Genomic DNA, 27,348 nt, shown 5'->3' with positions numbered 1-27,348 from the left:
AATTTGACCGAACCGAGGACCGTGGATAGAGCAGAGAACTGCGCTCAAACCCAGTGAGCAGATCCGATGCGAAATGGATATCGGACGTTGAAGTCGGGGTTGGCGCACAAATAGAGACACAACAGTGGCTCTGGGCTCGAAGTATTGTTAATCACAGGGCAATTACTAGAACCTCATAGATTAGTACGTTTCCGAGCAGCCTAGATATAAAGCAGTAGATCGCGATCAAAGCTCAAGATTGCGGGCGAGTCCCGCGACAAGGCAAAGGGCAGCAGTCCACATAGAGAGGTAGAAAAAGGCAAGCGCTTACCGAGGAAGAAGGTGTATAGAAAGGATTCTAAAGCAGTCGGGCTCGAGTCAGCGGAGCATGGCGCATCGCTCAATTGACAGAGGAAGGGAGCATTAGGACGGAATGGGCAAGGTCGCAGGTGGAGTCATAAGGGGCGAATAGGCTCAAAAATGGCATTTAGCCAGGAGAGGAAGAAAGAGAAGATCGGAAGCTGAGGGGAGAGAGAGAATAGGGTGCCAAGGAGGATCCAATAGCGCCCGCGGCTGTGGATTTCCAAGTGGAGGGGGCGATCCAAGGTGGGAGAACAATGGGCGTATATGTAACATACTAAACTCCGTATATAACTTAATAAGTGACGTCCTGCCCAGGTGTATTTGTATATGATATTCTCACATATATCTTGATTTCTAGCGTTTCTAGTAATTATTCCATCCCTACGGTCGATATCCGAGGCTATGAGTTCTCCACTATGATAACTTAGATATGCAATGGTACGGAAAAGGAAAGAAAAGTAAAGAAGGAAAAGAAAAAGAAAGCAAATAAGCCTCTTAATTTACCGGAGTGCCATATGCAATTCGTCTGAAACAGCCTTAAAAGCATCACACCTGTATCTGGATCATTCTGTGACCTTGGCTTCGAGGTGAAACTGGTGGAACTTGATTGAGGGGAAGAACAATCTCTGAAGGGGCAAAAACCCCGGAGAGACTTCGGACAAAAGAATAAGAACTCGGCTTGTCGATCCTCCCGAACCACTGGGATTATATAAGACATATATATAATATATATATGTCTATCTATTATGTATTTTATATTATACAGATGTAGATATTGTATAGGTACAGATATAAATATACATATACATATAAATATATATCTAGACAGTATAGAATAGAATATACAGACAAAGAGAGCTTCCGACCACGTGAAGCCCATTACCGTCGGCTTTTTTTGCCCCTCAGAGACACTCACCACCTCTACCTACGACTCTCCAAAATGGCGGAAATGCAGAATGAAAACCCTACGATTCTCAATGCTGCTGATCTACCTACGCGGCTGCAGCCCACTGCAACTCCCAAGGGGGAGTATGGTGGTATCTTCACATCGCTGCCCCTCCCAGTAGACTTCTTGGAGAGCGCCCCAACTTCAGACTCCGAGGATGACAACCTCCTGGAGGAGCCGATTGATGAACAAGAAATTTATGGTAAGCACGGCCTCGATTCGGAACATGAAACCGGAGACCGTTGTCTGCGCAGTGCACTAACCGGTTAGATCTCATCTCGTCAATCTCGGATCCGGAGCACCCCATCTCGCTCGGTGAACTAGCTGTCGTATCTCTTCCAGACATTTCAATCAAGCCAACCCTCCCGGACGTCCCCGGATCGCCTCTACAGACTGTCACTGTGCTCATCACTCCCACGATCACGCACTGTAGCTTGGCAACCGTCATTGGGCTTGGGGTTCGGGTGCGCCTAGAACAGTCGCTGCCCTCACGCTTCCGAATGGACGTGCGGATCAAGGAGGGTACACACAGCACGGGCGATGAAGTCAACAAGCAGCTGGCAGATAAGGAGCGGGTTGCAGCGGCCTTGGAGAACGGCGCGCTGATGGGGGTGATTGCCAAGATGATGGAGACCTGCCACTAACCTACGATTTCCCTTTCTGTATCATGAGCCTTGGATCTTCCCTACGGTGCTTAAAACTGGACCCATCATACCCAGCTCGTGACGATAGTTTACGACAAATGACCAAACTCTAAAATGACTTGCATTGGACTGCGTATTAGAAATACAAACGTTGCTCTACGTTAAGACACCGGATTAAAAGACTCCCCGTAACCAAACCCATTTTGTTGTTCAATTGTACGAGATCATGAGTCCAGAACGCCACTTTCCTTCAGACCCTTCCAAAGCTCAGGCTCCAAGAACTTGCTCACAGTAACATCCTCGGCTAGACCCTTACGCCGTCTTGTCTTCAAGACAAAGTCACGGGCCGTAGCCATGGCAGGGGCCATCTCTAGGGGCTTCAGTTTGATATCACGGTCCAGCGGGTCACCGGGAACCACACTCCACTTGTCAAATACCAGATTAACCATGGCCTGACCCTGGGTGTGGATACGAAGATCGGTCTCAAAGCCAAAGGAATCAATCACTGGGATCAAGCCGCGAACAGAGTAAAGGGGCGTCCCAGCAATGGGGCCATCTGACAGGACATGGCCTCGCCGGCGGGATAGAACGGTGTACACAGAAGCCACAGCGTCTGCAGGTCCGGTCATTGTGCAAGAATAGATTGGTTCCATAAGACGCGGGGACGCCATGAGGAAGGACGAGTACACAGCACGACGGGCTGTGGGGATGATCTGGCCACCACCGCGGTAGATGGCCTGGTCAGCAAGGGACACGTCTGTGAGCCTAAACTTTGTATTCCGAATCGCTAAACTCCATGTTAGTGTCACATTCGCCATTCAAGCCGAAAAGAGAAACGCAGTTACCCTGCGAGTGGGCGGGGGGAGTACAACTTACGTTCTTCGCATAGAGGTCCTTCTCGTGTACCCCAGCTGAAACCCTGGGTGATCGAGTCCCTGACAGTGCCGAGAAGCTTCTTATCGATTTGAGAGGGCAATGTGTCATCCTGGAGGATATTGGGGCCCATCTCATCGGGTCCAAATGCCCAAATGCTTCGGGCTGCAAGCTTGTCCCAATCATAGTTGTCCTCGAAGTACCGAGCAACCTTCCGAATGGGATCCTTGATACTAACTCTGCCGCTTTCAATATCTTCGGCAATACCGTCGTCCAAAGGCTCCGCAATCATGGTGATCTTGTTCTTCTTGTTCGGGGTAATTGAGTAACACATGATGGCAGAAGTTTCCACCACGGTCTCACAGAAGCGTGTAACGGGGTCAGAGACCTTAATCTCCATCTCTGAGTATAATTTTCGAAGGTCATGTAGCACGCAGTCCATGTACAGCTCGCCGGTTCCTAGAATCACATGCTCACCAGACTCCTCGACCTTGGTGGAGATGAGTGGGTAGCTCTTGTTGATTTTGCGCAACCCATCCAACATCTTTGGAAGTTCCGATGGGTTGACAGGCTCAACAGCAACCTTGAAGACCGATTCAGTCATGTGCCGAATGGGACGGAAGATATATGCCTCCTCATCATCCTCGAGCTTGAGGGGCACCAGTGTCGCGGTCTTGACAATAGAGTTGTCGACACCACCCAAGAGCACCAAGTTTCCGGCGGGAACGCCGTTGGTCGAGATGTTGTAACAAGTTTCCGCAATCCACGTGTCAGAAATGGTTGCAACAACCATATCTTCCTCATCCTCTGGCGTGTAGCCTTCACCCAGGACACGAACCTGCTGACCAGGTCGGGCTGTTCCACTCATAATTCTTCCAAAAGAGTAGAAGCTTCCAGCATCGGTGCTGCTGAAAAGTTTAGTGACATGAACGATGAGAGGGCCATCTGAATTACAGGCTAGCATCGAAGCTCCAACCGTGGTGTCCACAGGCCCAGTGTAGTATCGATCCAATGCCCGCTGGGCGCCTTCCACCGGGGAAGGCACGTGCTGAACGACCATGTCTACAAATCCAGTTACAGGACCAAAGAATTGTCCGCACACGAGATTGAGTAGCTCCTTGGCATCTGACTTGAGCTGGGATGGCTTCAGGGTGACGCCGACACTAGCCAAAGTCTCCTTCAAATCTTCGGGGCTCTCACTGAGTGTGTGGGAGTAGAGCTTGTAGACTGGCTCCAAGACAAACTTGACAAATGACCGCTTCGAGTTCTCTTCCACTGCCTTGCGGGTAAATTTCCGGCTCTTGGGATTGTAGAAGATATCACCCCAAAGACGGGCAGCGAACTCTGATGAGTCCAAGCTCGGGTAAGTATCGGCATACATCCGAGCAAATGACTGCAAAGTGAAGCACCAGTTCATTGAGCTAGATGCAAACGCAACATTGCCCTTCTCGGGACTCAGTCGTCGTCGCTCGCCCTGACCCGGTAGGACATTCTCAATAACAGTATTGATTTCTTCAATGACATGCTTCAGCTTGAAATAAGCATCATTGGGGGGCAGCTTGAGCTCAAGGATGAGTCGATCCATCTTGTTCACGACCAGAGTCAAGGGCAGATCTTCCAATACTGCGTGCTTGATAATTTGCTCTGTGTTCGCCTGAACGCCCTCAACGACGTCCACAACCAATACAACACCATCGGCTAGGCGGATTGAAGCAGCCACCTCATCAACAAAGTTCACATGCCCGGGGGTATCAAGGAGGTTGAGCAGGTGAGATTTTCCTTTGGTGCCTTGGAGAACGAGACTCATTGGGGCCGACTTGATTGAAAGACCACGTTCTCTCTCTAGGAAATGGACATCGGTATAGCGAAGCTGTTCCTCCCTCTTCCGTCCAATGCGCTTCTCCAATCGCTCCGTAAGGTCGTGTGTCTGTTTAACTAGCATATCCATGAAAGCTGTCTTTCCATGGTGCAGATGACCAACAATTGCCACATTCCGTATTTCGTCGGGGAAATTCAAGAGATCGGACATATACTCTCGAGAGAAATGTACGGGTGGAAGCTCAGTCTCTGCGATCGCAAATTTCTTCTGCTGAACGGGGGCGATGATAGGCTCCGACAATGGCTGCGCATCTTCCTCCTGGACCATAGTCTCGACATCCTCGCCGTAGACCTGTTGTGCGCTGGGGTAATATTGTTTATCTTCGTGTAGGATGACCGCATTTGAAGGCCCCTCTGGGAAGAGACGCGAATTAGCAAAATTGCAGACGTTGAGTAGACGAGCAAACATACCATCAACCTCCATCAATTGTTGGTCATTGACTTCCTCTTCCTCCTCATCATCGAAGGCCTCATCAAACTTGAAAGCCTGGGGCTGCACGTCTTCATGGTGCTCCTCATCGGATTCCGCATCGCCGATGTAGTTACCAAACCTGAAAGAAATTAGAAAAAGTGCAAACACACAAAACTGAGAACATACTCATCATAGAGGTCGTCCATGGTGTAGTGAAGGGAGGGTGCAAAAATGGCACTAATCCAAGAAGAGCTCCAAGAGTTGGCGTGATGCCGGAGAAGTTGAGGTTCTCAACTTTCACTTGGTCCGAGCGTCTCGGAGTACTCGCGCCTACACCGTACAGCTCCTCACTCCCCATTCTTATTGATGCCCCTCTCCTGACCCGTTTCTTCTCTTCTTCTCTTCTTCTCTTCTTCTCTTTCATACTTTTTGATACCCATTGTTTCTTGATCTCGAATCTTTGCTTCAAAATGTCTCCTCTTCCTCCCGTCTACATCGTCTCTACTGCCCGTACACCCGTGGGTTCGTTCCTTGGGTAAGCAACTCCTGAACTTTTCTCTCCGCTGGGCTGAATTGACATTGTCTTGCAGCTCCCTGTCGAGCCTGACCGCTCCTCAGCTCGGATCCCACGCCATCAAAGGTAAGGCATACTCTAAATGTGCCCTAATGTTCAAAGCTAACAGTTGTATACAGCCGCCGTCGAGCGTGCTGAGGGCATCAATGCTTCCGATGTCGAGGAGGTCTTCTTCGGCAACGTCTTGTCTGCTGGGTAAGAGTCCTGTGAACTTCATACCATGCAATTAAGACTGATTTCCTCCTAATTAGTGTCGGACAGAACCCCGCCAGACAATGTGCCCTCGGTGCCGGCCTTAACGACAGTACCGTCTGCACCACCGTCAACAAGGTTTGCGCCTCTGGCTTGAAAGCCATCATCCTTGGTGCCCAGACTATCATGACCGGAAATGCCGATGTCATTGTCGCCGGTGGTACCGAGTCCATGTCCAACACTCCCCACTACCTCCAGACCATGCGTAACGGTGCCAAGTACGGCAACCAGACTCTGGTTGATGGTATCCAGAAGGACGGTCTGATGGACGCCAGTTCTCAGGAACTCATGGGTCTTGCAGCCGAGGAGTGTGCTCAGGACCACGACTTCAACCGTTCCCAGCAGGATGAGTATGCCATCCGCAGCTACCAGAAGGCCCAGGCTGCCCAGCAGGCCGGTGCTTTCGACTACGAGATTGCTCCCATTGAGATCCCCGGCTTCCGTGGCAAACCCGGTGTTACCATTTCCCAGGATGACGAACCCAAGAACGTGAGTGTCCACTTTGCCAGACTGCTTAAAGAGCTCTAACTTACCAGTGGTGTCTCAATATAGCTTAACCCCGACAAGCTCCGCGCCATGAAGCCCGCTTTCATTCCTGGCACCGGAACTGTCACTGCCCCCAACTCGTCGCCTCTCAACGACGGTGCCGCCGCTGTTGTTCTGGTTTCCGAGGCCAAGGTCAAGGAACTCGGCCTCAAGCCCATTGCCAAGATCCTGGGCTGGGGTGACGCTGCTCATAAGCCCAGCAAGTTCACCACTGCTCCTGCTTTGGCCATCCCCAAGGCTCTCAAGCATGCCGGTGTCACCCAGGACTCCATTGATGCCTTTGAGATCAACGAGGCATTCAGTGTTGTGGCCCTTGCCAACCTGAAGCTCCTTGGCCTCTCGGAGGAGAAGGTTAACATCCACGGTGGTGCTGTCGCCATTGGTCACCCTCTTGGTGCCAGCGGTGCCCGCATTGTCTCCACCTTGCTTGGTGTGCTGAGCGCTAAGAAGGGCAAGCTTGGCTGTGTCGGTATCTGCAACGGTGGTGGCGGTGCCAGCGCCCTTGTCCTGGAGTCCCTGTAAATGGTGAACTCTGTTAACGATAAACGGAGATGTGATATGACCATCTATATTTGCACGAAATATTAAAATTTTGATGGGTTGACCGGATTGAACGACTTCTTGCAGACCTCGGCGTGCAGTGCCTATGGAATTTTGCAGTGAAGAACATCCGTCACATCCCTTTTTTGTCTGTATCTAGACTTGTTAATGAGATATCCTACTGTCTTAGTGTCTATTGTGCTCCTTTTCTTCCTAGCAACGGCACCTGAAAGCCAACTCTTGTCTGAATTGTTTAGTCTGTACGAAACACAAATGAACTATAAGCTGATTTAAAAAGGCTGGTACTGCCCGCCACAAAACATACTGGGGCAATTGTACCGTGGGATGATAACTCGAGGTATCAGGTCGGAGGATAACAACCTCAATCTATGTAGCTAATTCACCAGGGTATTTCACACCTCATTCGACGCTTACGTTTACAACTTGCACAGAAATTGGAAGAATTGATTACTAGGCTAAGGGCCTTTATAAAATTTGTATGGTATCGCGCGCTCGCTTCGTTAATCTATCAAACAGGATGACCAGAAAATCCCAAAACATCTACATTGTTAAGCAAAGGCGCCAACAAAGGCCATGAGAAGGGCACCACAAGCAACAGATACACATGCCTCGACACGTCGTCTACCCTTGAGGGTCTCATAACTTGACTCGCTGAGGAAGTCCTCCGCCAGGAGTTCTACCAAGCCCGCAAAGAGCAAAAGACCGCTGCTGATGGCATTGGTTATACCAACCATCAGCAGGCCAGTCGTACTTGCGGGGTCGTAGAGATTATGCAAAACCAAGCCGATAGCTTGGCCAACTGGGGTGGTCGTTCCATAGGCAAGTGACATCAGCCACGGTTTCATGGAATTGGGGGCGAAGAGATCTGGGATGAGCGACGCAATCCGAGATCCGAGAGCAAAGCCTTCGAAGGTCTGATGGAAACTGATGGCGATCAAAAGCACTACAAACGACGTGCCAGTTGCAACGCTGAGCGCCATGCCAATGAAAATGCTGTGGAACAAAATGCCAGCCTCCAGAAGGAGACACTGAAGAAGTTGGCGTTGCGGGTTCTGAATTAGGACTTCCATGTCAGTTTGCTGTCCATGACTCTCGCTTGCATGTGGCCGATGGCGGAGAGGTTGAGATTGAGCTGCCTGTCTATTGATTGGCTGCTGGTCATCATCCGTGTAGGCATCAAGACCATCAAGGTCAGAAAGATCATCCCCTTTGCCTGCGGATGTATCCGCCACATTGAGTTGGTCAGATTCATGCGACGAGCCGGAAGCTCTCGCCGTCCCTGATTTGGGGTTGTAATGCATACTATCTAGGTTAATGTTGTCCGATGTCCGCCGCGCTTCTAACCCCGAGTAGTCTCTGTCTGCATCGCCGAAATCACTCAGAGAGTCGCGTGCAACCTCACCAATGAGGTTATCGTACTCGCTCCCGTGCACATGTTTTGCGCCTTTCATAGCAAAGAACATTTCCACAAGAACAACAGCAAAGACGGAGATCATTGCAACGAAGCCCGCCATAGCGCGATATGACTGACTCCAGAATTTAGGAAGACAGGGGTCGGTCAAGGAGACAAAGGCTGTGGGGAGAAGGTGTACAAATGCCGTCGCAATCAGAACACCAGTTCCAAAGTGCCTCGATATAAATAGGAACCGACGGGGGATCGGGAGACGGGGGAATCGGCGAGCAAGAACCGGAAATGAGCATGCTGTTGTAGATTAAACGTTAGCAACGAGTAGCATGATGAAGCGTGATATAACAGCACATACCGAATGTACTCAGGATAAGGATGAGGAACAGTGCCATAACATGTAACGGAGTGTTATAGGCACCCCGCTGCTTGGAGCCACACGCCGGCGTGTCATCTGAAGCTCCATCACGTCGAAGAAGCTCTGCTTTCAAGATAGAATCTGGTATGTCTGCGAGAGTCGACAGGGCACGTTTCAAGTCTGTTCGGACCGACATCAGTTTGAAACCGACCCGGATTGATTCTTTGCGATAGGAACTCACCAGAAGATATGCCATTTGCAGGCTGCCAGGATTGAGCATTCTGCATTTTGATATTGGATCGAATTTGTGGCTATAACCGCATCCCCGGTTCCCTGCAATGCGGAAGGGGAACTTGGATCGTAGGGAGTTGGAAAAGACACGCAATTGAGCCCTGCTGAGAAAAGAGCAAACCGCAGAACACTACCGGGAAAAGGTCAACAACACAAGCAGCATCGTTTCAAACCCAAAGTGGCCAGACTAGTGGAAGCGATCTTCGGACACGCGTTAGAGCGAGTCACACTGTCCCCGTAGGCCCCTCTTGCTTAGTCACATTTCTTACACATATGAAGCTCAACTCCCTTCAGTTTACATTTACAGCTCTGATAAAAGAAGCAATTAAGTAGATCCTCAATTATATCCTCAGTAATAAACGCAATATCTACCCCTTGTTTCCAATTCTCTACCTGCTGCCCACTTTGGTCCAGCCTTTGGTGCCTTTAGGCCGTGGGGGAGCTTGGGGGTCTTCATTGCCTTGGTTTCTCCTAGAGCCAGATCGTGTTTTTGAACTGGCAGTGGACTTTCCGTCACTTGTCTCTGCTCTTATCCCAGGTTGAAATCCAGAAGCAAGGGTGCTGGAGCTGTGTGGAAGTGATGGTTGGTGGGATTCCGTCATTGCATCGTCCCATTCTTTTTCCTCAAGCAACTCCCATTCTGCACTTGCCATCTCCCCAAGAAGATTGGACTTCAGTTTGTCTACAATCTTGGTAGGGGTTGGTAGCTTCCACATTCGCATAAAGTCCACTCCTTCTGATGCTCCCAAAAATGAATGCGCCGTGCCATGAGAGTAATGGCCTAACATGGGAAATGATTTTGTCCTTTGAATCGTTGTCTTGGGGGAGTCTCTGGCCGATTTCATTTGTGCTTGTGTGTCTCGCCCAGCAAAAGCTCGCATCAGGGTTGAGGGATGGGCTGGCGGAGCAACCAGCAGTTGCCACAAGTTTTTGCCAATATCGCACACCTCTTCCCATGAGTCGGATGACACATTGATCCCTTGAGTTCGACAAAGCCATGCAACATTCCAAGCCAGGAGAATGGCCCCTTCGAGAAAGAGGGCATATGTTGCAGGATCTTCCTTCGCTAATCGAGGTAGCGGTTTATCGACGAAAAGGGGTCGGGGACGTGGTGTATGGGCGCGTGAATCCATTGTTCTTGACGCTGCGGGGCTTGAAGATGACTGAATATTTGCTCCATCGGAGACATCACGCGAGCGATATGATGATGAAGGGGTGAAGATGGTAGGCACAGGGTAGTTCCTATGAGGCAACGTGATTTCAGCCGGAAGCCTCAACGAGAGATAATGGGAGACAATGATAACAAGGTGAGCGATATTTGAGAAGGACGTAGATATCTGTTCTGGTGGGACGCCTGTATTCTCCCGTTAGTATGCTATGGGATTAATCTGTCCAGTCGTGACGGGGAACTTGCCATTCATATCCCTTAAGTCGATGACAGCGCCGCCTCCTAACACATATATATCCAGAGCCTGGCCCTTCTTCGCGGTCTTCCTCAACCCATAAAGATTGGCGACTTCCCGACAAAGATAGATCCGGGACTCGGCAGTTCTGCTGTGCAGCGAGTGCCAGACATGTTCCGTCCTTTTACTGGTGTTCTGTATACCCGCAACGATTGCGATTTCACGATCTTCAAGTTGGTACTTTGCAGATTCAGCATCCGCGCGCCTGCGCGCCAGAACTTCTTTGCGTTCAGAGATTTCGGCCTTTTTGGCTCTGACCTCTGACCTCAACGCTTCGATCTGATGTGCAAGGAGCTCTCTCTTTGCCAAGGACTCACTATGTCGGCTGCTTATCATCTGGAGGTCCCAGCGGGGGGAGCCTCTATTCTCTGTATCCAGAGACTCCTGTCGGCCTCCAGGTTGATCATGGGAACCAGCCGATATGACAGCAGTCTCAATTTGCCGTCCGAGAGCTTCTTTCTCCAGAAGGACTTGTGTAGTCTCAATCCGAAGCTGATAAAGCTGGTTGCGGCCACATGTCGGGCAGTGAAGAGGAAGGCGGGAGTGAGGCGCACAGGAGCATATAGAACAGCTCATCGCAGGCCGGTTTGTTCGGGTTCAACTGTTCGTTAGGGGCGCAAGGCGCATGTCCATATTGTGTTTTAAGACGAGAGTGGGCGCTGTTTTGAGTCGCCGCCGAGAACCATATAGCAGAGTGAGAGCGTCATCAAAGAGATACAGATTCCACATGACTCAGAGAAGATGACAGATATAACAAAGATGACCGGCTTCGAGCCCGATTCTAGTTGGCATTCTCCCCTTATGACAGAGGGAAAGGAATAAGTCGGATGATGAGCAGCGACGTCACCTGACAGCGTGACCGCTCCGTTATCGCTTATCGGACAGCAAACAAGTGCAAACTGTTAAAGTTAACTTGTGAAGTTGAACTATTGACTTGACATGCTTCATATACCTTGCGATTCTACCCCAGAATGCAATCAACACCCAACAGAACCAGTAAAATTCCTCGACCTTGGAATATGTCTCCACGAGTCAGCCAAGAAAGCAAAATTCCCCAAGAAAATGGGAACTCCCAAAACACAAGTCCTCAGCTACCAATCCAATCTCTGCCTGTTCCCGTCCAGGATGAGTTCCCCCTTGTTTCACAACTGACGCAGGACCTCGAGGACTGCGACTGGGAGCAACTGCAAAACAAATATTCCGATTCAATGGAAGAACACAGCCGAGTGGAAGAGAATCTTCGCATTGAAACAGCAAAACTGCTCGAGGTAAAATATGTGACGACCATACGCCTTGCAGAATCATATCTGACCCATTGGACAGGTTTTTATGGCCTGGTCTCAAACCACTGTGTTGCAAGATGAAAATCGGGCATTGAAAAGGTATGGTTTCTTAACCTGGAAAGATGCCAATGGATGAAATTCTTATGTCTCATAGATTCAAGACCCAGATGCAGCATGTTCAACACTCGGAAGTCAGCATGGAAAACAAAAGAAAGCATTGTAAGCTCGACAGCCCAGTTCTTGCTTGACACCAGGCACTGATTGCTTTTGTTCTTTAGATACGGAGGTGGTGAAGGCTTTCCAAAGTGCTCTTGCGCTACTCAACGAGCAGCTCAAGGTTTGAGTACATCATTAATACGACACTTATGATCCAATCTTACGAAGTTATGTTATACTTCCCTTTTGTTTGAGCAGGGCCATACAGGATTTGAGAATGAATCAACCTGCAAAATGCCATGGTGCATTATTTCCTAATCTTTCTGACGGCGTGAGCACTAAAACAAATACGACTCATAATAATGACAGTTGAGCTTATGCAAATTATTAGAATCAGACCACTGGAAGACACCTTTCATCAGTTAGTCTAACACACTTGAGAGTGATTAGTTTTTTTTTTCCTCAATTGCCCCAGGTGATATTCAAACCATCTTGGTTTATGGAAATTTTCGGTAGATTAGCTGTGCGAGAGTTCGCTCCTAGCAGCTCTACCTGTGATATCTTGCCAGCTGGCATTGAAACGTCTGCCAGTATTGGCCAGTAGGCCTTCCTCTTCAGCCTCCTCAGCGTCTTCATCCAGCTGCCTCTCATCCAGTTTCGGGGAGCGGAGCAGGGAAGTGACGAAAACAATGAGATACAAGCCTGTATCATGCGGATCAGATTCTGTAAACAAGGAAATTTTGGACAAATGTTGGAACAAAACTTGATCTTACCTAGGAAAAGGAACTGGGCCCAGAAGAACACGACTCCAAAGAACGGATAGTTTAGAGTGACCCGATTAAGGAAAGTGCTCACGACGCTGGGAGTACAGACTTGCTGTGCGTCAGGGTTCTTCGCTAACTCAGAGCATGGCTTGATAAGTTCTTTGCTGTCTGAGCAATCCGGCTTCCCAAGGAACAACCCAGGAGCACGATCACAAAATGTTTGTGGACCGAATGTGGCGTACTGAGGCGCAACTACCATCGAGATGGAATAATTGAGCGCCAGGATTATCAACATCAACATGGCAGTCGCTAGAAGCAGTGCCTGGGGAGATGTGTGGCCATTGCGAATTTGGAAGATTCTGATCCAAAGAAAGCGAATTCCAACCACAGCAATCCCAACAACGGAACTGCAGAAAAACAGTAACACAAGCACGGTGAAGATAGCATAGTCAATGGGGAAGACCTTGGCGGACTGAACAAGCGCCCAGTTGACAGGGTTAAAGATATTGACGCGTGCAAGAATATATCCACAACGATGCTTGCAAATCGAGTTCTTTGCCTTGTCAATTGACGTCAAGAGCATGGATACCCATGTTATGAATGCAACGAAGAGCAGCAGGATGCCCCTAGGAGCTTGAATGGACGAAGGATTGCGCCGACCTTGTACCATACCTTCATCAACCAGCTCCGCCCCTCGCCTTGGGATTCTTCAGCTAAACGTTGGCGTCGACTCAGGGTCCTCTCTTCTCGCGTCAATGTATCCAGTTCCCGACGGTCTTTGGAAGACAGAAGCTCGGGGTTTCCGGCGCATCGTCCCTCGAGTTGCCGTTGCCGCTCTCGGTTTGTCTCCAGTTGTTGTCTGGTACTCGCTCGCAAGGTAGCACTGGAGATTGATGGCGCCGTCTTGATCAAGCTGATTGGAAGGAGAGCCAAACCGGCCGAAGTATATAAGACATAGAGACAGAGCCCAATCGTCATCAGCAACCCCAGAGCAAAGGTCAAAGCACGCTCGCCATCTTCATAGATCTATGTCAGCTTCACAGTCCCCAATGCCAGGAGGCATGAATACTTACGGTTCTCGGTTAGGAGGCGTCTGAAGTAATCCAGGTCCATATCACTCTTTCCCTGTGATACTGGAACGAAGAATCCAACCAGGAATAGGATCACCACGATAGCAACGAATGATAGGGTATATTTCAAGGCACCCCAAATCCGCTGGCCCACCGTTTGCTCCCCCGTTTCAGTCGCGACCTCATCATATTCCTCGTACCAGAAGTATGTGAAAGGTATAACCAAAAGACAGAGGAGAGCATCCAGAGAGTAGAGAAGATAGTAGATGATGGTCAAGGAATAGGTAATTCTGTCAACGACGTCTTGCGTTGCCCAATCCTTTCGTTGGCCCAGCTTGGACGATGTGGTCGACGACACTAAAGCGACATCCACTGGCAGCAAGAGTACTGTTGCCAGAAGACTAGTAATTGAAATAATGCAAGTCAGGGTAACCGAGGGTGAGCGATCCCGGGGCGTTTGATAGACATAGATAAACACCGATGCGACTGCTAGTAGGATAACTACTACCACCGCATATACAATCCAGATGAGTGAGGTCTGCAAGAGCGCCATTTTGAAGAGCAGTTCACAGTTTGCACATGGATCGTGAGGTCGACATCCACCTGAAAAGGACAGGAATGCGAGCCCAAGAAAAAGGATCCCGAAGCTATGCTTGTGTCGTCATTGCTCACATCACGCTAGACTGGATCTGGACATTGGATTGACCGCCTAGTTCTGCCATGCCAATGAGCGGATCTTCGGCTTTATACTTGCCAGATACTTGCCAGGGGTTGACTTTGTGGCTTCGACATTTTCCTGCTTTCGCTGGTAGTAGCCTGGCCTGCTGCATATATGGGTAGTTGGCTTGAGACTGGTTGGAATATTGGTGTGAAGCCTCTCAGAATGTACATATACAACAACCTAGTCCTTGCTTTCTCTCCCACTACCATTTATTCCCTCCGACCTAAATAGAAGGACAAGATCTTGTCTGTTGATCCTCTCTAACTTAATTAAGTTCATCATAAGTAGTCGAAGTAAGAACTTGCCTTGTAACGTCCGGATACAAAGAAATGGTTATGTAAGGCGGAGAGAAAGGCGGTGGCTTTTGTGCCATTCATGCTTTTGGTTCTGCGCTTCGAAGGAGCTACAAACTTGACTCTCACAAGACAGAGATCGATCTCGATCTCCGATCTCTTCCTTCATTTGATCGGATCTCATTCTTGCTTCATTTAATCTACCTTGTGCCCCTGGTACTCCATCATCCCCGTTCTAGCCCCCTGATTCGGCAATTGCAATGTGCATCAAGAGTCATATCAAACGCACAATTTAGCTCATTGGAGGTATCTACGCAGTCCCAGGCCTTTCCTCAACTTTAAAGCGGCTTCAGTCTTCAAATGCAGTGCTATACAGAGCTTCTTCCCCCGACTGGGGTCACTCATGCTTTGGCAGCGCCTTTCATTTCAGCAACAGCCAACAACTTGGTTGTTGTCAGAACATCTCTTTTGCAGGTGTTTTCGCTTATCAAGCCCTCTCCTCAACCACAGGGAGATGGATCAGACAGTCAAATCTCGCAATTTTCCCAGCCAGAAGCAAAGCTAGTCCTGGAGAAAGAATACCAGCTATCCGGAACAGTGACTGACTTGAGCCGAGTCAAAATCCTGAACACAAAGAGTGGTGGAGAAGCCATTCTAATTGCGGTCCGGAACGCCAAACTCAGCTTGATCGAGTGGGACCCAGAGCGCTATGGAATCTCAACCATCTCCATTCATTACTACGAACGGGACGACCTGACCCGCAGCCCCTGGGTGCCTGACTTGAGCCAGTGTGGGAGCATTTTGAGTGTTGACCCCAGCAGCAGATGCGCGGTGTACAATTTCGGGATCCGCAACCTTGCGATTCTGCCTTTCCATCAGGCGGGTGATGACCTGGTGATGGATGACTACGACCCTGAGCTTGACGGAGAACGCCCAAAACCTGGCTTCGAAGTTGAGAAAAGCAAAGATGAACCAGCACACCAAACCCCCTATGCCTCATCTTTTGTCTTGTCATTGACTGCCTTGGACCCTTCATTGTTGCACCCCATAAGTCTTGCGTTCCTTTATGAATATAGAGAGCCCACGTTTGGAATTTTGTATTCACAAGTCGCAACCTCCACTGCCCTTCTTCACGAGAGAAAAGATGTGGTATTTTACGCAGTCTTCACACTAGACCTCGAACAGCGAGCATCTACAACGCTTCTTTCGGTGTCCCGTCTACCGAGTGACCTGTTCAAGGTTGTACCACTCCCACTCCCGGTAGGAGGCGCCTTGCTTCTTGGCTCCAATGAGATTGTGCATGTGGACCAAGCTGGTAAGACCAATGCGGTGGGGGTCAATGAATTCTCTAGGCAGGTCTCTGCATTCTCAATGACCGACCAATCCGACTTGTCGTTCCGCCTCGAAGGTTGCGTGGTTGAGCGACTTGGTGGTGATAGCGGCGACCTGCTCCTAGCCCTTGCGTCTGGGGACATGGCACTAATCAAATTCAAGCTTGACGGACGATCTGTTTCCGGCATCACTGTTCATCGCCTTCCTTCGAATGCGGGTGGGGATATCCTGAAGTCGGCAGCCTCATGTTCCACTTGTTTCGGTGATGGGAACGTCTTCCTTGGCAGCGAGGATGCAGATTCAGTGCTTTTGGAATGGTCTCATTCATCAGCCTCAACAAAGAAAGCCCGGCTTGGGTCAAAGCAAACGGCTAATGACGCTGGAGAACTTTCGGATGAGGACCAGATGGAAGATGACATCTATGACGATGACCTTTATTCCTCGGCACCCGGACCGGCACAGATCGATCATCGGATAGGAACCGACAATTCAACACAGTATTACAACTTCCGATTGAATGATCGTCTGTTGAACATTGGACCCCTGAGAGACACAACCCTGGGCAAAGCCATTCCGAAAACGATAAAAAACCAACCGACTAGTGAAGCTGTTTCCGCTGAGCTTGAGTTAGTGGCCGCGCAAGGCTCGGACCGAGGCGGTGGCCTGGTGGTTATTAAGCGTGAAATTGACCCGTTGACTACCATCTCTCTTCAAGTTGATGATGATGTGAATGGTGTTTGGTCGGCCACCGTCGCTCCAGGGAAAGGTGGATTGTCCGGCACTATCGACAACCCATCCCGTCAGTACGTGGTCATCTCGCGGTCCACGGATTCGGACCAGGAAGTGAATGAGGTATTTTCGGTGGAAGAACAAAGCTTGAAGCCTTTCAAGGCACCGGAGTTCAACCCCAACGAAGACTGCACAATTGATATCGGTTCTTTGGCGGATGATACTCGTCTAGTTCAGGTATTGCGGAACGAGGTCAGGAGCTATGACATGGGTACGGTCAACCCCGAATATATTTGCAAGCATTGTATAACTAATGATCAACCTTCACAGATCTGGGATTGTCACAAATTTACCCTGTTTGGGACGAAGACACTAGCGATGAACGTGTGGCCGTAAGCGCGAGCTTTATTGACCCTTACCTTGTGATTCTTCGGGATGATTCATCTGTGTTGCTTCTGCAAGCGGACAACAATGGAGATCTCGATGAGGTTTCGCTTCCACAAGATATCAGCACGTCGAAATGGCGCTCCGGCTGTCTATATCACGACAAGTCTCAATCATTCAGTCCTGCAGATTCAATGCCCGACAGCACCACACAAGACGAGACACTTCTTTTCTTGCTCGGCCTGGATTGCAAGCTATCAGTGAGTCGTTTTGAAGAGATAATCTGGAATTGCTTCTAACTTGGAGCAGATATTCCGACTTTCTGACTTGAAGATGCTCGCTGTGATTGAAGGCGTCGACTGCTTGCCACCTGTGCTATCGTCTGAGCCTCCTCGGCGGTCAAATACTCGGGAAACCCTAACCGAATTCGTTGTCGCAAATCTTGGCGACCGGACCAGTGCCTCGCCTTATCTGATTGTATGCATTCCATCATTGTTCATGCCTAGTTTAGACTTTGACCGAAGCACGTTAGGTTCGAACCGACAACGACGATCTCATCTTTTACAAACCCATGTTAATGCTGTCAAATCCTGATGACGAATCGTCCCGTTGCTTGCAATTCTTCCGGGAGGCCAACCATGTCCTGCCGAAGAATTTTTCCGGAGAGACTTCACAAACGGATGACCAACGACGCATTAGACCGTTGCGTGTTGTATCCGATATTTCAGGATTCAGCACAGTATTCATGCCCGGCGCCTCTTCCAGCTTTGTTTTCAAGACTGCGAAAAGCTCACCACACATATTGCGTCTTCGGGGAGGCTATACACGTTGGCTGAGCAGCTTTGCTTCAGCCGATACCGGCTGTGAAAAAGGGTTCATTTACGTGGACTCACAGGTAAGATCCCTTGTTCATTCCGACGGTCAGTCACACCTCTACATTGCTAAGACAGTCTACAGAGCTGCGTCCGGGCATGCCAATTGCCCCCACAAACCCAATTTGACTATTCGTGGACCTTGCGCAAGATTGCCCTGGAGGAGCAGGTTGATCACCTGGCTTATTCTACGTCTTCTGAAACATACGTATTTGCTTCAAGTCAACGCGCAGACTTCAGATTGCCAGAGGGTGATGACTTGCACCCCGAATGGCGCAGTGAAGGTTAGTCTTTGCGTATTGCTGATCTTTTTCTATTGGCTGTTTGCTAATGCAGCGTTCAGACATATCTTTCTGTCCGGAAATCCCTCAGAGCAGCATAAAGGTCATTAGCCCCAAGACTTGGTCTATCGTTGACAGGTAATGATCCGCAATCTCGCGATATGGTGGGAAGAGACACTAATAACCGTCACAGTTACTCGCTAGATCCCGATGAGCAGGTGACAGCAGTGAAGAATGTGAATATCGAGATCTCGGAGAATACCCACGAACGCAAGGATCTCATTGTCGTTGGAACTGCTATTGCCAAGGGCGAGGACATACCAGCCCGCGGCTCCATCTACGTATTCGAGGTGGTGAACGTGGTTCCAGATCCCGAAAAGCCCGAGACCGGCCGTAAACTGAAGTTAGTCGGCAAGGAGTCAGTGAAAGGCGCCGTGACAGCTCTATCCGGCATCGGCGGTCAAGGTTTCGTGATCGTTGCCCAGGGACAAAAATGCATGGTCCGAGGTCTTAAAGAAGACGGGAGCCTTCTCCCCGTGGCATTTATGGACATGCAATGTTATGTCAGTGTTGCGAAGGAGCTCAAGGGCACTGGCATGGTCCTTATAGGCGATGCCGTGAAAGGACTCTGGTTTGCAGGCTACTCGGAGGAGCCTTACAAGATGACGCTCTTTGGCAAAGACCCCGAATACCTGGAAGTGGTGGCAGCCGACTTCCTCCCGGATGGAAACAAGCTCTACATGCTGGTTGCAGACAGCGACTGCAACCTCCACGTCTTACAATATGACCCGGAAGATCCCAAGTCATCCAACGGTGATCGACTGCTCAGCCGAAGCAAGTTCTACGCAGGCAACTACGCCACATCAGTGACACTTATGCCACGTACAGCGGTGTCATCCGAGCTCATCGAAGCCTCCGACGAAGACATGGACCTAGATCAGACGTTCCCAACCCACCAGGCCCTGATCGCCTCGCACAATGGATCGCTGGCACTTGTGACATCCGTTGCAGAGGAATCCTACCGCCGGCTCTCGGCGCTGCAGTCCCAGCTCACCAACACGATCGAGCACACGGCGGGACTGAATGCTCGTGCTTTCCGGGCTGTCGAGAGTGACGGTGCCGCAGGCCGCGGCATGGTTGACGGGAATCTACTGCGCCTCTGGCTCAACATGAGCAAGCAGCGCCAAGCTGAAATTGCGGGCCGGGTCGGCGCCACGGAGTGGGAGATCCGGGCCGATCTGGAGTCCATTGGCGGGGACGGATTCGGATATCTGTGATGCGGAAATATCTTCATGGTTAGAAGTAATCCAAAGCCTGGCTAGTGAGCACACTATTGCAGTAGATCACGAATAATGCTACAAAGTAGGCTACTCAAACACTTGGGAGAGAAGAAAATGGGCAGCCCAAAACGGGATTTCAATAAATTTGATAGCCACGAGAACATGAATAGCCGAAGGTTCTCCTGCGAAGCCCACCAAGTAAAGAGCAGCGTGATATCATAACACAATGGGATATAACCAGACCAGAACCCAAAACCAAAACCAAACCCCAAAAGACCCCAGCCCAGTAGTGGGTAACCCAAATTCAAACCCATTTGCCTGTACCCCCCAAATCCAGCGGGGACACCACGAAATACACCCAAAACACACATCCCAAAAGTTGATACGTATAACACCTCAACACATATTTCGCCGTTTTCGCCATATTGCAAAATTCAGATCCATGATCGCTGATCAGTGACCCAGACAAGACTAGACAGAGTCTTGATCTTTCGAAATCTTGGAATCGTATATGCCCCCATCCGAGTCCACATAAGCGTCAATATCAATAACGCATCCCGGCATGTCAGCATGGAATCAACCATGATTATGTTTTTGTTTGTCGAAGATGGGTGAATAAGAACCAAGGCAAGTCTAAAGAAAAGAAAAGATAAAATAAAAAACGGACAGAAACAAACAGGAAGAAAGAAAAAAGAAAACCCCAACAGATCCATCCCAAAGTGCAAATGCAGATGCGAGAAAGAAAAAGACAAACGCCACTCCTGTGCCATTACCACAGTATCGAACGAACGAGCTTAAAAGACATCTTCTGCGGCAAAGTACCGTTTGCTGCGGCCTCGCGAGGCTACGAATTTCATCTCGGGCATGTTGGTATGGTGCACCACGTGTGGCCGGTAGACGGCGTCGACGGGTACTTGCCAGTCATCTAACCCGAGAGGGAAATACTCGTAGAGAAGATCGGTGCTTTCGTTTGGGAAAGGGAGCGAGGATGCAAATGGCTGGGGAAGATTGGCAGTTTCCAACAGAGGCATTGAAGAAGCGACACTCCTTGATGGGGTTTGAGAGACGGCATGGGAAAGCTTGCGCATCTTAGCGGGCGGAGCGGCATGGTCAAGACTCAAGGATCGCTGGTGGGACAGCTCATTGGCGAAGGGGGATGGCATCTTTGATGGATCAAGATGGAGATTAGGGTCGCCACTTTCTTCCTCGTCCAGTAATGACAGGTTGATTGGTGCAGCGGCGGCAGTACTCACACGGCGTTGTGAATCCGTCATCTGAGATAATTGCTCCGGGCTAGAGTGGGGGAAGAGGGACTGTTGATGAGGCATGACATTGTTGGATGTCGACTGCGGGATAGGCGTCCAATCCGGCGTGGCTTGAGTCTGTTGCATGAGACTGGGCGGCGGAACCGACGTTGTTTCCGGGGAACTGCTCTGAGCGGTGGGCTTCGACTTGGCCGGGGTCACACTGGCACGACGTGGGACAGAGTCGCTGGTAGGGGTTCGATTGAGAGCGGAGTTTGAAGAGTTGGCCTGGGCATTCTTTCGAGATGCGGCGGCACTACCACTTAGAGGAAGATCCTTGCGAGACTGGAAGTTACGTGGACTGCGGCCACGGACAATGACGGGACCCGACTGGACCTCTGAGATAGGGATCTTTGCACCAGTGGACAAGGTCGCAACCACCTTGAGCCGAACGACGAAATGTTGCTGTAACTCCTTTCGACGTCCATTGTTGGCAGTCGCGACACGGAACTGTAGCCGCTTCCAGGCAATAGGGAAGGTTGCATAGTCTGAGTCCAGATCCTGGCCGGCCATGATATCCAGAGGGATTGGTGGGGGCTCCTTCTCGATCTTGGCGCCGGTCGTTGGGTTGTTCTCCTCAGGCGCCGTGCCAGCATTAGCGGCAGCCGCAGAGGGCGTCTTCCAAGGCACCGAGATGATCTTCACAGGGTTTCCTTCGACGGATTCGGTAGCAGATACTGTGAGTTCCTGCGCGAGAATTGGAATTCGATCGCCTTGGTCGGTCATGATGTAGCGCATCCCGCGTGGCAACGTCACCGAACCGGTGATTTGGAACAAATTACGGCGGTAACACGTTAACTCGGCACCTTGCTGTGGTGGGGCGTTGTCGGAAGGGGACGTTGTATACGGAGACTCGGCCAGAAAAAACATTCCGTGCAACTGAGCCGACACGGACAAATTGGTTCGGCGCATCGAATAGTCCAATAGAGTAAAGTGATATACCGGGATCGAGAAGCTCAAGAGCTTGTTGTTGTGCTCAATCGATGAAGAGTCCTGGGATTGTTCCTGGGGCACTGGGTCAAACGGAGCCACCATCTCGGTGAAAGGGTCATCGTATGGGAAGCGCTTCAATCCATGGGAGATACTAGGAGGCGCGAAAGCGAGATCATCACTATTGTACGCGATCAATTAGCATGGCAACCCCGTTGAGGGGAGTGGATCACCCCCTCTCGTCCCACTTGGGGAACTAAATCACCCACCTAACAAAGGTCTCGGAATCGAAGGTCGACCGGTGGTCCGGTAGATCCAGACTCGGCATTGCATTGAGATAATCTGTCCCCTGTAAATTCCCAAGTGACAACGGGCTGGTCATATATGGCGGCATGGCCATAGTATCGAAGCCCTCCATGACGAGGACTTATGCGATACGTACACGCAGGATTTTGGGGGGTGGGGGAGAGGGTTGTATAGTAGGGAAGGTCGAAAGGAAGAAGGGAAAGAGGTAGAGGAAAGAAGGCAAGTGAAAAGAGAGAGAAGCCAAGGATAGATGGAGAAGGCCCCGGGGAATGCTGCAAGCAACGTGTGGAGCGGAAGAGATCTAGGGCTGGAGTGAAGGCGGAGAGGACATTTGAGAACAGAGAAGAATGGAGAGTACAGGCAGAGGAGAGGGAGAGGAGAGAGAGGAGTGTAGTAGAAAGTCCAGAAGAGAAAGATAGACGGAGCCGGAGGAGGAATCTCGACTTCGAGACGATCAACGGATTCGGGGAATAGTGGAGCCGTGGTTTTTGCGGAGAACGAACGCAGCGCTGAGTCAGCAGCGTACAGTTTAGATCCTGATTGAGTAGAGTTGAGGTTTTATTATTTAGAATCTCGGGGGAAGACCTAGATCGGCTATCGGCTGTTCCAGTGGCCTGAAGATCAGTAGACATAGTGTACATAGTACTTGTACGGAGTACAAGTATTCATATAGTTAAGTTAAGAGAATACCCACCTGCCTATTAAGGTACTACTGCTTCGGGTTGACCCTCCTGAAAACGCCACACTCTACACAGATTCCTTTCTTCCTTATCCTGTTTCAACCATCCTGTTTCAACCATATATATGTATTGGAATAAAATGATCAACATGGCCCGTCTGACATGCGTGAGAGAGGGTCCAATCAGGGGGGTCCAACGGTTAGAAAGCAGCCCCTCTGGACCCTCTGCGAACGGACATGCACAATGATGGGGGGTGTGTGGATCACCGGCGATGTCCGCGATACGAATCTGCAGGGCTTTCAGATGTTCCGCCTCTCTTGTGGAAGGAGATACAAGGGCTTAGGGGGGCGCGAAATGGACACACGTGAAGTCTGGGACAGGGGACCCTGCATTTACCCGATTTGACCATCCCCGATACTCTGAGAGGGCTGAGAGGGCTGAGCCGAGGGCTTGACTTTCCCTCTCTTTCCAGGCCCCGGGGTTTGCCCCTGAAGGAAACTCTCTTCGGAGACCACAAAGCTTTCTAGCTCTCTAGCTCTCTCGAACCAGAATAAAATCGAAAGTGTCGAGGCCGAAGTTAGGAATGTGGAGCCCAAAGGGTAAAAACGGCCCTGTACGACTGAGGGATTTAACGCAAACGGATCAAAGTTTGACCCCGAGCCCCGGCCTCGCATATAATAATTATATAGATAGATGTAGATGTTGGATGCTAAGATGTTAGAAGGGAGAACAAAGAAGATAGAATGTAGGATAGAATACAGAATATAGAACATATAGAGGATCCCCTCTATATATAATGCCGATTGTCAAGGTCACATCCCTAAAGACACAATGCTACCCCCAATGTCAGTGGATAAGCGGAGCCCACTATTTCGAGTTTAGGCAACGGTCTGAACCGAGGCACAAATGTACTTCCCACGGACGTCCGGTCCAGTTAATTTGGCCTTGCATTTTAATCTATTCAAGGCCCGAGTTCCCCGTGCCAAAGTTTGTTTAGTCTTTCGCTTTGATATATCGCCCCTGGAAGGATTGACTTGAATTTATGTTGCGAGAAATGATTGGACCAAATGACGCCTGTCCTACCCATTCTCGCCCCAATATATGCAGATGATCCCTTCACCGTCGGTCCCGACTCGGGAAGAATATTCAAATAGAAAAGAAAAAAAAAAAAAGAAAAGCCAAACCCAATGCGATATGGATATCATAGGGGAAAACAAGATCGAAAAAAGAAAAAAAAAAAGAAACAAGAAACAGACCAGACCAGTGTCTACGACGTATGCATCATTGTCCATGTAGCTGCGTCACAGTTCACTTCCTCGAAACTGTGGAGCATAGTGAATCCCATCATCGAGAGATTGTCAAAGTTGCCATCACCGTCGACCTATATTCTGTTAGATCATGCACCAAATCGGTAATAGTAAGAACATACACAATCCATGACCACGGTATTGGCACTCAACTTCCGGATCTGCTTAATGGCCAGCAGGATCAACCCTTGCATAACCGTAGAGTAATCCTCCCCACATGGGGAGATAACAGGAGAGGAGATACCTCCCACAGAGGTTTGAGTGGCGCGCAGCACGGGCATATGCTCCGCCAAGGAGGATCGCTCGTTGTAGATCACGATACTCCCGAGGATGACCCCGTCGGAGGGCCGCTTGGCCCGGATGATGCCGCAGTTAGGCGCGCCACCCAGGGCCATCCGGTAAATATCGGCAACGCCCTGTCGCGCGTAGGTTTTGATGTGATCGAGGATGGCGCGCGCAAAGTCCCAGCCATACACGAGGTCGTAGGTGATCTCGGCACTCTGGAGCGTCGCTGTGAGCCCTTCGGGTGGCATCCATGTGGCTAGATTGCGCAGGATCACGCTGCACACTGGTCGCGAGAGCGCAGTGTTCCAGCCTAGATTGGCGAACCACTGCCGTAACCGCTTGCGCTCGACAGGATTTACGGTCGGAATGCCAAGGTAGATGCCGGGCAATCGCGAACCTAACTGGAACCGTCTCATTCCTTTGCGTTGAAGGAGAGTTCGGATGGCACGGCTGTGGAGGGAATGTCCAATTGATAATTTGCGCCGGGCGGGGTCCACGATGAGGCATCCAAGGACGCCAGTGCCTGTCGACCGAAAGAAGTAGGTAGCGCAGAAGCCATATAGTGCCTGTGTGCTACTATTCCGGACGACGAAATGAGCTTCATCGACGTCCTCTTTTCGTAGGAGGAAACTGCTGGAGGTGGCTCCAAGCAATTCTGACTGCTGACTAGGTGCACAGTCGGAACGGATGGATTCCAACAAGACTTCCAAACCAAAGGAGTCACGGTCCTCGTTCCAATTTTCGACAAGCCAATGCTGTCGAGACTGGTGAATCTTTTGAGTGCGACCAATGGAGCCAGGCAATGCAGCTGATGGGGTCAGGTCACCGTACAAGACCTTGACCAATGCTTGAAGGGCCGTTTCCGTAAAGTCGTATGTGCAAATATAGGTACCAATCGAGGAGTCCATGGCAAAATCGTATGGCGAACTGACTGCCACTACGATCAATGGTTTTGCACGGCGCTCGCCTGACGAGCTATACTGTAATTGACATATCATCGAGACATGTTTAGAGAAGCCTTGCTGATATAAATTGCGATTGGCATCTGCAGTGACAACGACGACAGCACTCGCCCTTTGGATTAGATCCTCATGGATTGGGCGCACGCCGTTGGAAGTATATGAGGTGTGTAACACCCGACCGTTTCTCTGCCGCGATAGTGACCGTCCAAGCTCTTTAAACACGCCCTCTCCGCTTAGCACGGATGAAGTCCGATCCGAAGACAGAGGATCCAGTGGCCCATGCGCAGACTCTGAGACCGAGAGAGAGACCGCTGATGTTGGGAGTGGCTTGACCAACGGTGTTAGCAGCAAAAGTTCCTCGTCTGCTTCGATAACGTTGGACAACGGTAGCAAATTGTTTTTATCTCTCATCACCGTGATGGAAGAGTTGTAGGCTCGGGTGGAAAGGTTAGTATGCGAGGGTTGCATCTGTGTAAGTGAAGAAAGACCCGGAGGGTTCAGGGCCTGGTCCCACGAGGTGCAACGGGCCTTCAGATCTAAAACTCGACGCAACGACTGTTCAATCCGTGCACGACCGATGATCCCGTTTTCCACTCCCAACTTCAATCCATTGATGGCTTCTTGTTGAACTGGGAATGATCGACATAGGAGAATCACATCACAGCCAGCGTTCTTTGCCATCACTGTGCCACCTCCTACGCCAATGTTATGCGTGAGAGCCTCCATCTCTAAGCATTCTGAGACGACCACCCCTTGGAATTGGAGGTCCTTTCTGAGGAGCTCGTCAACCACCTGATCGCTTAGACAGGCGTGCATCACGTTCATACCTGCAGACGACAAGGAGACTCCGCCTACCATCATGGCATCGAGACCCTGCGTGATAGCACTGCGAAAAGGTACAAGAGCGCTGAGGCTGAGCTGCTCCAATGATTCCGTGATAATCGGGACATCTGTTTGAGAACCGAGAAATTCCAAGTTACCATAAGATGGAAAATGCTTGCCGCACGTCACCAAGCCAGCTTCTTGATATCCCCTCATGAACTGGACACCAAATTGAGATGCCTCTTGGGGGTCATCACCGGAGGTCCGGACGCCTAATGGCTGATTCCGCACATTGGTCAAGACGTCTAACACTGGCCCTAAGATCCAGTTGACTCCGACAGCCTTGAGCTCCTGTGCTGTTGCAACAGCAACCTCGTGCGCTAGAGTTTTAGACCCCGTCGCGGCAATGCCCATAGCACTGGGAAACTGTCTGATATAGATTTCATCGTATAAGCTGTTTACGCCGCCATTCTCTTGGTCCAGCGCAATCAGCAAAGGCACCGGATGGCCAGCATCACGTGCAATGGTCTGTAATTCCAGTACCAATCTGGTCGCCTCCTCGGCCGCTGCAGTCGCGTCAGTAGTGCTTAATTGAGGACCGGACATCAATAAGTACATTTCAAGTTCTTAGCCGAGAGCAGCACCGCGCCAAGATGATAGCTTTCAATGAGCGATCGAATCTGGGGGTTGACCGATGTCCCATCAAAGCCCATCATAAAGAGCTGGCCCATCTGCCTGTGACATGTCAGTATGCAATTGCCGAAAGAGGAAGTAATCTAAATAATCGGAAAGGGTTCCACAGGGGAAGATACACCGAGATCGCGATGGGGAGTACGGGGCAGGATAACATGAGGCCGAAACAGGAGATCGACATACCTATCTAGATCCTCCCAGCCCGGGGGCAGCATGTCCTCTTTCCGGGCCATGGCCCTGGGAAGTGGAATGCCTGTCAAGGCCAGAGTACAGTTTGGGGGAGGGAAGAGTGGACACCGCAAACGTCAGGCTGACTCTCAAGAGAATATGCCCAGGTGAGGCCAGGTGA

General features: G+C 50.3%; 10 protein-coding genes across 10 annotated transcripts; 4 read left to right on the top strand and 6 right to left on the bottom strand.

The window, feature by feature from the left end:
* Positions 1–1,249: 1,249 nt before the first annotated feature.
* Positions 1,250–1,932, top strand: N7446_013597 (iron-sulfur cluster assembly protein CIA2; the record flags this gene model as incomplete). The annotated part of the gene is made up of 2 exons (XM_058522337.1): positions 1,250–1,490; positions 1,559–1,932. Coding segments are annotated over 2 exons (615 nt in total), but the record flags the coding sequence as incomplete, so codon positions are not given.
* Positions 1,933–2,156: 224 nt separating this feature from the next.
* Positions 2,157–5,301, bottom strand: N7446_013596 (U5 snRNP component Snu114, putative; the record flags this gene model as incomplete). The annotated part of the gene is made up of 4 exons (XM_058522336.1): positions 2,157–2,719; positions 2,809–5,037; positions 5,095–5,234; positions 5,282–5,301. The coding sequence occupies 4 exons, from the start codon at positions 5,299–5,301 to the stop codon at positions 2,157–2,159; spliced, it is 2,952 nt and encodes a 983-aa protein (XP_058365813.1).
* Positions 5,302–5,565: 264 nt separating this feature from the next.
* On the top strand, positions 5,566–6,989 carry erg10B (acetyl-CoA C-acetyltransferase; the record flags this gene model as incomplete). The annotated part of the gene is made up of 5 exons (XM_058522335.1): positions 5,566–5,630; positions 5,686–5,735; positions 5,789–5,864; positions 5,921–6,410; positions 6,474–6,989. The coding sequence occupies 5 exons, from the start codon at positions 5,566–5,568 to the stop codon at positions 6,987–6,989; spliced, it is 1,197 nt and encodes a 398-aa protein (XP_058365812.1).
* Positions 6,990–7,488: 499 nt separating this feature from the next.
* On the bottom strand, positions 7,489–9,266 carry N7446_013594 (putative ZIP family zinc transporter). The gene is made up of 3 exons (XM_058522334.1): positions 9,033–9,266; positions 8,792–8,971; positions 7,489–8,730 (listed from the first exon to the last, which is right to left on the bottom strand). The coding sequence occupies exons 1-3, from the start codon at positions 9,076–9,078 to the stop codon at positions 7,577–7,579; spliced, it is 1,380 nt and encodes a 459-aa protein (XP_058365811.1). The 5' UTR covers positions 9,079–9,266; the 3' UTR covers positions 7,489–7,576.
* A 205-nt stretch (positions 9,267–9,471) lies between these two features.
* On the bottom strand, positions 9,472–11,121 carry N7446_013593 (Atg14 domain-containing protein; the record flags this gene model as incomplete). Its single annotated transcript, XM_058522333.1, has 2 exons — positions 9,472–10,436; positions 10,497–11,121. 2 exons carry the CDS (start codon positions 11,119–11,121, stop codon positions 9,472–9,474), a joined length of 1,590 nt encoding a protein of 529 aa, XP_058365810.1.
* Positions 11,122–11,492: 371 nt separating this feature from the next.
* On the top strand, positions 11,493–12,288 carry N7446_013592 (uncharacterized protein). The gene is made up of 4 exons (XM_058522332.1): positions 11,493–11,813; positions 11,869–11,927; positions 11,983–12,047; positions 12,107–12,288. Exons 1-4 carry the CDS (start codon positions 11,517–11,519, stop codon positions 12,169–12,171), a joined length of 486 nt encoding a protein of 161 aa, XP_058365809.1. The 5' UTR covers positions 11,493–11,516; the 3' UTR covers positions 12,172–12,288.
* Positions 12,289–12,501: 213 nt separating this feature from the next.
* Positions 12,502–14,371, bottom strand: N7446_013591 (uncharacterized protein; the record flags this gene model as incomplete). The annotated part of the gene is made up of 4 exons (XM_058522331.1): positions 12,502–12,686; positions 12,758–13,307; positions 13,421–13,764; positions 13,822–14,371. The coding sequence occupies 4 exons, from the start codon at positions 14,369–14,371 to the stop codon at positions 12,502–12,504; spliced, it is 1,629 nt and encodes a 542-aa protein (XP_058365808.1).
* An 821-nt stretch (positions 14,372–15,192) lies between these two features.
* On the top strand, positions 15,193–19,707 carry N7446_013590 (cleavage/polyadenylation factor CFT1; the record flags this gene model as incomplete). Its single annotated transcript, XM_058522330.1, has 7 exons — positions 15,193–17,164; positions 17,224–17,537; positions 17,587–17,754; positions 17,810–18,172; positions 18,235–18,433; positions 18,493–18,568; positions 18,624–19,707. The coding sequence occupies 7 exons, from the start codon at positions 15,193–15,195 to the stop codon at positions 19,705–19,707; spliced, it is 4,176 nt and encodes a 1,391-aa protein (XP_058365807.1).
* A 797-nt stretch (positions 19,708–20,504) lies between these two features.
* N7446_013589 (uncharacterized protein) lies at positions 20,505–22,362 on the bottom strand (the record flags this gene model as incomplete). The annotated part of the gene is made up of 2 exons (XM_058522329.1): positions 20,505–22,125; positions 22,214–22,362. 2 exons carry the CDS (start codon positions 22,360–22,362, stop codon positions 20,505–20,507), a joined length of 1,770 nt encoding a protein of 589 aa, XP_058365806.1.
* Positions 22,363–24,197: 1,835 nt separating this feature from the next.
* Positions 24,198–27,232, bottom strand: N7446_013588 (putative beta-N-acetylglucosaminidase; the record flags this gene model as incomplete). The annotated part of the gene is made up of 4 exons (XM_058522328.1): positions 24,198–24,311; positions 24,360–26,872; positions 26,923–27,041; positions 27,183–27,232. The coding sequence occupies 4 exons, from the start codon at positions 27,230–27,232 to the stop codon at positions 24,198–24,200; spliced, it is 2,796 nt and encodes a 931-aa protein (XP_058365805.1).
* Between the last annotated feature and the right edge of the window lie 116 nt (positions 27,233–27,348).

Source organism: Penicillium canescens (assembly GCF_028828765.1).
Source record: "Penicillium canescens strain IBT 15451 chromosome Unknown utg000011l_segment0_segment0, whole genome shotgun sequence".
NCBI classification, from domain to species: Eukaryota; Fungi; Ascomycota; class Eurotiomycetes; order Eurotiales; family Aspergillaceae; genus Penicillium; species Penicillium canescens.
The sequence above is the reverse complement of the archived record's forward strand: the minus strand, read 5'-3'. Positions and strand labels throughout refer to the sequence as shown.